Genomic DNA, 11,302 nt, shown 5'->3' with positions numbered 1-11,302 from the left:
GCACCACCACGCCTGGCTTCTATGGAAATTTTAACTGGGCTAGCCGGTGTGGTCCCAAGATGAACCCTGGGCAAAGGGTTGCTGTTTCCTGGATGCACACACTTACTGCCATAGCACTGCCAGTTCCGAGAGTGCAAGTTGGGTGCACTGCTATTACTGGACCCAGGTGTGAGTGGGTGCAGATTCCTAGTGCCTGCTGCTATGCTCCACCAGGGTGCACTGGGCTGTGCTCTAGACTAGAACTGAGTCTCAGGCTGCTGGGCAGGCAGGAACTCCCAGCGGTAGGCCAGGGGTGCCGGATAGGTGCACACGGGTTCAGGGGCGCAGGTGCTGCGCAGTGTCCAGCAATGTTCTCTGCCTTCCATGGGGTGTAGAAGCTGGGGGCCCGAGGTGATCTCACAGGCACACAGAGCTTTCGCCACCTGGAGAGCAGGCCCCCAGCAAGGCCAGTGGAGAGCGGGGACTAGGTGCACAAGGTGAGCTCCAAGTTTAGGGGTGGGGGTGGCGCAGGCACTGGCTACTAGCGGGGGTCCTGGGGCGCAGACAGGGTGCACGAGGACAGTGCTGGGCTCTGAGGTGTGGGACAGATGCCCAGGGCCAGTGCTGGGCCTGGGGCGCATGCTAGGACCCGCACTTTCCCTGGACGCACTCAGGTACCTGGCTTCCTTGGTCCAGGTGTCCGTGGGAGTCCCTGTGCTGCTGTGGTCCTGTCTCTGGTGAGTGCACAGGATTCTGACGTAGGTGCTGCTTGCTGCTTAAGATGAGGCTCTATGACCGTTTTCAGTCTTGGAATATTTTGCCACGGTGGTATCAGTCAGGACTCGGGAGTGCAGTTTGGGCAGGCAGGCAGCCCGTGTAGCATGCCAGCGGGCAGCCCGGTTGTATCTGCAGCAGGTCTGATGCCTGATCTTTGTACTTCTTCGAGTTCAGGATTTCCGCCGAAGTACCTGGATCTGTTTTGGTTCCTGGGATGTATTTATTTTGTTGATTAAGACACTGCTTTCTAAGTAGTTGAACTTTATTTGTTTCAGCTACTGAGAAGTGCTATGTCCCTCAGTCGCCATTTTGAACCTACTGTAAAAATTTAAGTAAATAAATAAAATAAGATAAAATGACCTGAATAAAAGCTGGGCATGGTGGCACACACTTGTAATACAATACTTGGAAAGCTGAGATAGGAGGCTTTTCTATCTCAGGCTTGAGGCCAGCCTCAGCTGCTTAATGAGGCCCTCAGCAACTTACTGAGACACTGTTTCATAATTAAGAAAATAGGCCGCGCTCGGGCGCTCCGGGGCCGCTCGGGCGTCTCCGCCGCGCGTCGGCACCAATGGGCTCGGCGTGCCGGCCGAGGGCGCCCCCTCGCCCGGCGCCTGGCTTGGCGACCTTTGCCAGCCAGCCGAGGCTGGGAATCGCCTGGGCTCGGGCGCGCTCGGAGCCGGAGCCTTGCTGGGCGCGGGGCCGGAAGTGCGTGGGCCGCCGGCCGCCCCGCCGGGGCTTCTCAGGAAATGTGCGAGTGGCGGCGGGAGTCGGAGGTCCCTTGTGACGGTCTCCGGGTGTTCTCGGAGGAAAGGGGAGATGTCACTGGAATCATCTTCGTCTTCAATGCCACTGTCCTCCCCTTCTCCATTACCCTCAGTCCCAGACAATATTACCAACTCTTCTCCTCCCCCAATGTTTTACATCACTTCCCAGGAGATGAAGTGTATTCTTCACTGGTTTGCTAGTTGGTCAGGTCCCCAGCGTGAACGTTTTCTTCAGGACCTGGTTGCCAAGGCAGTACCAGGAAAATTACAGCCACTACTGGATAGCCTGGAACAGCTCACTGTATCTGGGACAAACCGACCACCTTGTATCTTTGAGTGCCAGCTACGTCTTTGGGATCAGTGGTTTCGAGGTTGGGCTGAGCAGGAACGCAATGAGTTTGTCAGGCAGCTGGAGATGAGTGAACCAGACTTCGTAGCAAAGTTTTACCAAGCAGTAGCTGCTACAGCTGGTAAGGACTGACAGACATTCAGATCAGAGAGGATTACTGGAGCTGATGGAACCAAGGCCATGACTCTACAGAGACTCGATTCAATGTGTCGCTTAAAGATTGGGCGTGATATCTCAGGAAGCTGACTGGACTTGCTGATGACCAATCAAAGCATGGTTGTTTGATTTCTAGTATAAATGCTCTCCTAAGCAAATCCAGATCATGTCACTCTCCTACTTTGCTTCTTTCCAAGATATCAAAGCCTCAGGAATGTACTGACTTCTTTTGCAATTATAAGGAATGTAGGTGCTATAACTCAGGCCTACTGTTGGCCTATGAAGGGTATAAAGTGGAACCCTTCTACTCTAGAAATAGGAGAGAAAACTTTTTTGTGGGGATTGAATCTCTTTCTCTAAACACCTCAAACAACCTTTTTTCTTTTTTTTTTTGTGGATCGGGGGATGGGACCCAGGGGCATTCTGCCTCTGAACTACACCCTCTGCCCTATTTTGGGGGGGGGGGTGTCTGGGGATGGAACCCAGGACCAGGGGCATTCAACCTCCAAGCTACACTCCCTGCCCTATTTTTTTTCTTTTTTTTATTCTTTATTTTGAAACTGGGTCTCACTGAGTTGCAGAGGGCCTCACTAAGTAGCTGAGGCTGTCTACGACCCTCCAGTCTCAGCCTCCTGAATGATGGGATTACAAGCATGCGCCACCACATCCGACCTTTGCCCTATTTTTTATTCCTTATTTTGAAACAGGGTCTCACTAAGTTGCAGAGAACCTCACTAAGTAGCTCAGGCTGTCTCAGCCTCCCAAATGCTGGGATTGCAAGCATGCGCCACCACACCTGGCTCTCTTTCTTTGTTTTGAAACAGGGTCTTGCTAGATTGCTGAGAGTCTTACTATGTTGTTGAGGCTGGCCTCAAACCTATGATCCTCCTGACTCAGCCTCCCAGCTACTGTAGATGTGTGCCACCATGCCTGTAAAATATAAATATTTTTATAATTTAGTTGAATTCTGGCTTTACCAACCTCCCCGTATTCTAGCATAGTTACATGACACTCCATTGGATAATTGGTTGCTTCCTCTTTCACAGTTGTCCCTCCCCCTTCACATTGACTCCAAAGAGCAATGGAAACTAATAAGTAAAAATACCAAATAACAGTGGACCTTTTCTAAAGCACCTGTGATAATGTTACACGCTTGGAGCTGTTAGTAAATGTCCCTGTTCTATTACTCTGCCACAGTATGAAAGGAAGTGACACTCTACAGGGGGCGGGAGGGTGTATGTGTGTGTGCACGCATGTGCATGCTAAAATAATGGATCTTCATAATCTAAGATTCTGCCTCCCCCTCCAATTGCAAGGCTAGTATAAAGTTAATATCTGGGGAAAGAGACATTCTAAGTAGAATTAAGGAATACACAATAGATTTTTTTTTCATCGAGTTGTCAAGTTGTCACTTAATCCTCAGCCAGGTGTGGTGGTGCACACTTGTAATCTTAGGATTTGAGAGGCAGAGACAGAATTGCAGGTTCTCGGCCAGCCTTAGCTACTTGTGAGGACCTTTGCAATTTATCAAGACCCTGTTTCCAAATAAAGAATAAAAAATAGGGCAGGGGGTGTAGCTCAGAGGTAGAAATGATCCTCTACCCTACCTTCTGCATGCTCTAGTGACATCATGCTTCCATTACTCTTCCAGCTGGGCCCCTGGAGCCATGGATCTGGTAAGGGGTAGATGGTCCCACCGGAAGAGTAGCTCTTTTCTGATACGCTGCAATTCCCAGTGCACTGGCCAGAATTAGCAGCAGTAGGCAGAGTCCCACCAACAGAGATAGATGGGTTTCTGAGGAATTAGGGTCCACAGTAACAAGCAACCTAGAAGCAAAGAAGGTATAGTTTGGCCTTGAATAATGTCTTGGTTTAGGAAGTGGAAGGTTTTCTCTTTGTAGAACTTATGAAACCCTGCTTCATCCAAGCATTAAGCTAAATGAAAAATAAGAGGGCATGTAGACCTGAATATAGGAATAAGACCAAGATCCACATCCTCCAGCGACTTAAATTTTTGGCAGGTGATCTTGTGGCAGTGAGAGAAGTGGCTTAAAGATAGAGATCATGGTGTTTAGGTAAATAGACATGATCTCTGGGTAGCACGTTGGAAAGGAAAGGGAATTGGGATCCCTTAGTTCTAGAGATGGACTTACACTTTCCCCACTACTCTGTGGGGAAGATGGCACAGTGACGGGCCCAAGGTAATCACATTAGGGATCTTTATTTTCTGAAATGCATAACCCTGTCTAGAACAATGTACATATGAATATGTACTTAATAAATGCAATCTTAAACGTCAAAAAAAAAAAAAGAAAATAAATAGGGTTGAGGGTATAGCTAAGAGGTAGAATGCCCCTGGGTTCAATCCCCAGTACCCACATACACATACATATATACAAATTATCTACATAGTGGGGATGAGGGTGTAGCTCAAGGGCAGAGAGCTTGCCTAGCATGCTTGAAGCTCTGGGTTTAAACCCCAGAATTGCAAAGAACTGGGAATGGAACCCAGGAGCATTCGACCTCTGAGCTACACCCCCCAGCCATAATTTTTATTCTTTACTTTGAAACAGAGTCTCACTGAGTTGCAAAGGGGGATGTCTCACCAAGTAGCTAAAGCTGTCTGCAAATTGCAATCCTCCTGTCTTAGCCTCCCAAATGCTGTGATTACAAGCGTGCACCACCATGCCCAGCTCAAAAAAATTTTAAAGTTAAAAAATTACCTACATATTTACCAACTTTCCTGTTACTTTCATTTCAGATCTACCTTCTGAGTTAATTTTCCACCTTCTTAATTAGAAATTAATTTAGTGAAGTTGATTTTGTTAGTTCATTTTCTTTCTTTCTCTCTCTCTCTTTCCTTCTTTCTTTCTTTCCTTCTTCTTTCTTTCTTTTTTCTTTTTATGGTGGTACTGGGGTTCCTGGAAACCCTTCTGCCTCAGGGCTACACTCCCAGACCTATTTTATACTTTTTATTTGGAAACAGGGTCTTTTAAGCCAGCAAGGCTGGCTTCAAACCTGTGTCCTCCTGTCTCCACTTCCCAAGTGCGGGGATTACAAGCGTGCGCCACCACACCCAGTGCTAAGAGTTAATCTCTTGAGAGGATACCCAGTTCTTATCTCCTTTCAGTCATAGCTCATTGCACTTGGGTATTGCTGAGCCCTGAAGCTGCTGTACTCTTGGCTTGTAGGGTAACGGTGCCCGCCCTTGTACCCGGCACTTCCCAGTCTACCTCCTGGTCTTTTTTTACTGGGCTGATTACCTTGAGGTCAATGGCTAGAGGTGTTTTCTTTTTTTTTTTCTTTTTTTTTTTTTTTGGTGGTACTGGGGTTCCTGGAAGCCCTTCTTCCTCCGGGCTACACTCCCAGGCCTATTTTATATTTTTGAAACAGGGTCTCTTACGCCAGCACGGCTGGCTTCGAACCTGCGCGATCCTCCTGTCTCCGCCTCCCAAGTGCGGGGATTACAAGCATGCGCCACCAGGCCCGGCGTAGAGGTGTTTTCAAAGTCGAGCTCTGTATAGGTAAGTGACTATTTTTAATTTTTATTTATATTTTATGAAAGATGAGGTCAGTTTGTAATACATTCTATAGCAAAGAGCCTTGTCTTTTCAATTCAGTGTTTATGAAAATTCCTGGAATTTGTTGAATTGGCTATTTTTTATTTTTTATTTATTTTATTTTATTTTATTTTACAAATAGGACCTTTTATTTGTCACTATTAAAAATATGGACTTTTAAACAGATTCTTGGACTGGTGGTTCATATCCATCAGCTCGCTCGACTTTAGCGCCTGTCTCATCCCCAGTAGCTTTTCCAGAACTGCTACCTTCACCATGAAGCTCCATTAGTTTTCCCAATTCAAACCTGGGTTTCTTCAGCATTTTTACTTTTCTAACGAAGACATCATGAAGAGGATAAATAGACTGGCAAGCTTTTTCTATGTCCTTCCCAATGCTATCTGGAATCAACTTATTGACTACTTCTTTTAAGTCATTTGTCTGCACCTCCTGGGTCATGATTTCCATCATCTTCTTCCGGATTTGGCGGACCTGTTGGTGCTGAGTGTAAGAGGTCTTCCGTATTTGATTGTTGCGTTTTTTAGTAAAACCAACACAGAAGAGATGCAGCAAATAACCATCGGTAGTCTTGACATCAACATGAGCTTCAATCATAGTCTGCCATTTTTTGACTATGGAACACATCTTGTCCTGTGTAAGATCCATGCCATGGAAGTTAGTCAGGCAGTTTTCATCCTGAACGTCCTCAGTGATTAGCTTGAATTTTCTAAATGTGACTTTATCCTTCCGCAGATCAGCAAGGCTAACTTCAAACACACGACCCTTGAGGCCATCAGATGCAATTTTAGTTCCTTGAGTCCTCGTGACTAGTGTTTTCCCAATATTTCTTATATTGAACATGGCCGGGGCTTTCACATCATACCAGTCTTTCTTAGAAAATGGATCAACCACTTTCTTCTTGGCTCCCTTCTTGCCATCTTTAGTAAGGCGCTTGTTCTTGCTGACCGCCATGGTACTGCTGGGAGAGCCAAAAGGCTGAATTGGCTATTTTTTAAAGAAACAAGTTGTGCTCCTTGGTTGGGTATTTAATTCCATTGAAAGATATATATTCAGTTAACATGTCATTCATGTTATTTGCTTAAGAGAAAAAAAATCACTTCCCATTACCTTTAAAATCACTTTACCCTTTTACTTAGATATGAGATTGCCATCATTTGCTTCTTGAAAATTCAGGCTTATGTCATTTATTTATTTATTTATTTATTTATTTATTTATTTATTTATTTTAGTGGTACTGGGGATGGAACCCAGAAGCATTCTACTTAGTGTTACACCCTCAGCTTGATTATATTTCTTATTTAGAAACAAGGTCTCGCTAGATTGATGAGTGTCTCACTACTTGCTGAGGCTGTTCTCAAACCTGTGATCCTCCTGTCTTAGCCTCCCAAGTACTGAGATTACAGGTGTGCGCCACCATGCTGGGCTCCTCCTTTATTTTTTACTATTTTTATTTACATTTTTGTGGTACTAGAGACTGAACACAAGGTTATTCTACCACAATTCTACCACTGAGCTACACCCCAACTGCTTTTTATTTTGAAACAGGGCTTTTATAAGTTACTGCACAATGGCCTTAAAGCTGTCTCAGCCTCCCAAACACTGGAATTATAGACGTTCACTACCATGTCTATTCAGTGTCTTGTTCTTCTTATTATACCGGGTCATACCTATCAAACAGTAAGCTTTTCTGGAATTGAATTTTGTTTTCCAGATGGCTTGATCTGTGTATGGCATCTGGGGATGTTTATTTGAATAGCATTTGAAATATCTTGCAGGTTGATCTTTAACTGGCAGGGCAGGGTGTTTTGGTTCATGGTAAAGATCCACACCATGGTCTTCAGGGATACTTCCCAAAGACCAGTTTCTTGTTTGGGGCCTTATCATTGGTACTGCATGTCCTTATACCATTCTGTGTGCAGCTGCTGCCATTACATGAGACAATCTTAACAGGATGGAAGTCAGAGATGGAACTGTGTTTTATTTGGTGTGAATCGAGGCAGACTTTAGGGTTTTTGTCTCCTCTGGATAGAGAGTTGAAAAAAGTGTGTAAGGCAATCAGTGTTTCTCAATGAATTGTGGCAAGAGAGTCTTTGAATGTGAAACATTTCCTGAATGTTCTCTTTTTAAAAATAACTTTTCAAAACAAGTCAGAATTTCTTAGGGCAATAATAGAGCCTTGTGTATCAACCAAATAGCAGCAGGATGCAGTGTGGATGGCTGTGTGTCTACCCAGTGCTTCCATGTATAAGGAGATGCCAACAAAGACCGTATCACCTGCCTTTTATTTTTGCTTGAAAAACTGTTTTATTTTTAATCTTGCTTGGTGTTCTGATCCCTTTGATTGTATACCAGAAGAAAATCTGATGAGAATTATGTAGGCCATCTGTTTTAACCTCACAAATGAGAGACCGGGAGAATTCACCTGGGAATCTTACCTCTTCTCTGATGAAAAATGATGAATAATCCTTGATTAGTTGTAATGCGATGCTGAGTGGGTAAATGGCAAAGGGCATATGGAATTTTGGAGGGAAACTACTTGCTTCCTAAAACTCAGTCCCCACTACCAAGATGGCAAACTTCCAGATGTGTTGTGTTGCACTGTCCTATCAAGAGGAAAAAGAAGAAATTTAAGTGCCCTTTCAAGGAAAGAAGGAGGAAAGTCGCCATTGTAGTTTGGACATCAGAGTGTTTTGATTTGGTTCAGTTTCTGTCCTGTGGACATACCATACTGAATATTTAGTTAGGTAAGTATCCATGGAGTTATTAATCAAGGAGGGACAAAATTAGTACCACCGAGGGAACTGTCAAGATCTGAGGTAAAGTTCAAGGTGTTGGTTCAAAACCCAAGGTTTGTGCATCTGAAAGAGGGTATCAAAGCTGGGTATGGTGGTGCATGCTTGTAATCCCAGCATTTGGGAGGCTGAGACAGGAAGATGGCAGTTCACGGACAGTGAGGCCCTTTGCAACTCAGTGAGACTGTATTTCAAAATAAAGAATAAAAAAATAGGGCTGGAGGTATAGCTCAGAGGTAGAATGTCTCTGGGTTCCATCCCCAGTTCTGCAAATAAATAAATAAATAAATAAATAAAAAATAAGGAGAGAGACTGTCAGTCCTAATCCCTTGAATTATAGCACAGCTGGATTAAGTGACTCCCGGTTACTGGAGAGAGGCATACTGAGTCTATTCTTATTTGGATTCCTGCTGACCCTGAAAATTTGCATCCACTCCATTTATGTCCTACTAGATCTTTCTACTTGGGGACAAGAGGATACCATACAAAATCGGGGCCTTTCTTGCACCTGGTTTGTGGCTAGGAAAGATTATTGAGCCTAAGGACCTCTTTACAACTTGTCCCCAGTCTAAAAGGCTCTCATTTAAGAGCCTTTTATCTTAAATGTCTACCACATCTGTCATAATGATAGCCTCCCACGTTCATTTGTTTGGATATGCCACACTTCTGCCTGCTTGCCGTTGGCACCCCTCCTGGACTGGGCTGCTTTTGTTAATCGTGTGGGTGTAGTGAGTACCATGTTCACAAGTGGATGCAGAGAGATATTTTGATTGAACTTCAGATCCTCACCACCTGAGCTACTCATGCCTAGCAAGGATGTATTTATTAAACAGCTGTGATCTAGAGTTTCATTACTCTCAGGGACTACACTGCTGTTCATCAGTTAAATACCACGTTTTGTTATCTTCCTTTAACCACGTCGATTTTTTATGGAAGAATGTTCTACACGAAGCTGCATCTCAGAACGCTTCGACATGGAGGTGGTCGTTGATCTTAATTTGTGATCCTGAATGCATTTCATCTCGTGAGCTTTTATGTGGCATCTTTTTGAACGTTGACAACACAAAAGTGCTTCCGGTAGCTTCTAGTCCTAATCCTGAGGTTCTGTTCGCTGAAGATAAGCAGCAATTTCTTGTTTTGTTTTATTTGCATATGGGATACTAATGGGCCTAAAAATCTCCTTAGTTTTACTGGCAGAACCAAGTGAGAAGAGATGAGAAGGGGGAGGGGAAAGAAAGGAATAATGAGGAAATATGAAAAAGATAAAAAGCAGGGAGGGAAGGGGAGTGATTTTGGAAGGTGATAAAGGCCACTAATTACTTCAGGGTTACCTGTCTCCTCCATGATAATTTATAAGCTCAGGGTTGAAAAGGTCCCACCTTCAGGTGCCCAAAGCAAAGTGTGGGGGACTTATGTGGACACCAGGACCACTCCTCTCCTTCCTAAATTTGATAAGCAAAAGATGAAAAAGTTGTCAGGTGCCAAGATGACCAAAGAGCTGGAAATTCCTGAGCCTTAAGTGGGTCTCCCGTGTGACCTGAAGGGTTATACTGAAGATTCCCCAGCATAGGGCAAAGGACACGTGCCAGAGCCAGCCGGCAAAAGTACGGGTTCCAAAGAGAGGAGTGAGGATGAAAGAATTCAACTCTTAAGAATTTGATTTCAAGAATTTTTTAATTCTAACGTGGGGGGTGTGCCAGCCTACACCTGAGTCGATATCTCTACTGGCCGACCCCTGCTCCTGGGTCAATATTTCCACTGGCCGACAATGGGTTTATTTCTCTTGAGGTATTTATACAGTTACAGATCAATCAATATCCTCGTGCTATCACCACTGGAATACAATAAAAGACCAAGCTAAAGCACATACAGTACAGGTAGGTCAATCAATACCCTTGTGCCATCACCACTTGATCTTCTCTCAGACCTTTTACTTTGAACCTTCTATGACCCCAAACCTTGTTGACTCTGGGTGAAGGACAGTCAGCTGAGTCAGAATATTCTTTTAGGGGAAAACCTTAATGGCTCTTCACAAACACATGACCAGCAAAGTCTTTGTGGGAAAATAAGAGCTAAAAACAGCATGGGAGACCAAAAGAATTGTCAATGGAAATACTTCTGAGAGAGAGAGAGAGAGAGAGAGAGAGAGAGAGAGAGAGAGAGAGAGAGAGAACCCAGAAAATTTTACTGAACCACAGAATCTTTGAGTAGAAGACACTCTCAGCTATGGTAGTCTTATTTTTGTGCTTATAGATGGAGAGACTGAGACCTAGAGAGGGAAATAGAGTGCCCAAAGCTACTCAGTAAGTGGCTGAGCAGAGCCACAGGTTCCAACCAAGGTTGGAACCCCGGCAGCCTGGCACTTGGGAGCTGATGTGGATATCAACTCACCTTCCATGTGCCTTGGTTTCATTTCTGTTTGGGCAAAAAGAAAAGGGTCTTAGCCAAGCTACATAGGTTAATTACAAGTCGGACATGATTCTGTGAGTTCTTTCTCCAGGGAAGGGGTTGGATGCAGCTCAAATATCTTCATCTCTGGCAGCTCCAATGGGCACAGGGAAAATCCCCATGTTTTGGCTGTCTCTCCTTTTCTACAGATGGAAATATACTCCTTGGCAGTTGTACACCAAGCAGGAGAAAGGCTTTGAACCCCTTTTAGAGCTGCTTAGCCAGGAGAGTTACTGCTGAGGACCGCGGACAACTTATTTCCATCTTACAGATGTGCATTTTCTTAACTGCACTTCGCCCTGCCCCATTAAATTAGCCTTCGCTCTCAGCAGCTTGTTGAAAGAATTGCGAGTGCTCTGCGCCATTGCTCCTTAGCAGGCCGTTTAGTAGAACTCTTTGTTAGCCAGCGCCAAAACAGAACACTGAGACTTAGAATTAAGCCTGCTCAAATCC

The 11,302-nt window shown here is 44.6% G+C and overlaps 2 protein-coding genes across 2 annotated transcripts; one reads left to right on the top strand and one right to left on the bottom strand.

The window, feature by feature from the left end:
- Nucleotides 1–1,575: 1,575 nt before the first annotated feature.
- LOC308279780 (uncharacterized protein C14orf119 homolog) lies at nt 1,576–2,004 on the top strand (the record flags this gene model as incomplete). The annotated part of the gene is made up of 1 exon (XM_080719950.1): nt 1,576–2,004. One exon carries the CDS (start codon nt 1,576–1,578, stop codon nt 2,002–2,004), a length of 429 nt encoding a protein of 142 aa, XP_080576076.1.
- Nucleotides 2,005–5,765: 3,761 nt separating this feature from the next.
- Nucleotides 5,766–6,578, bottom strand: LOC308259209 (small ribosomal subunit protein eS1-like; the record flags this gene model as incomplete). Its single annotated transcript, XM_080690051.1, has 1 exon — nt 5,766–6,578. Exon 1 carries the CDS (start codon nt 6,558–6,560, stop codon nt 5,766–5,768), a length of 795 nt encoding a protein of 264 aa, XP_080546177.1. The 5' UTR covers nt 6,561–6,578.
- Nucleotides 6,579–11,302: the final 4,724 nt, after the last annotated feature.

The sequence above is a fragment of the Muscardinus avellanarius genome (genome assembly GCF_963383645.1).
Source record: "Muscardinus avellanarius genome assembly, chromosome: 2".
In the NCBI taxonomy this organism is placed as follows: Eukaryota; Metazoa; Chordata; class Mammalia; order Rodentia; family Gliridae; genus Muscardinus; species Muscardinus avellanarius.
Note: the sequence above shows the minus strand (reverse complement) of the source record. Positions and strands in the feature narration are given on the sequence as shown.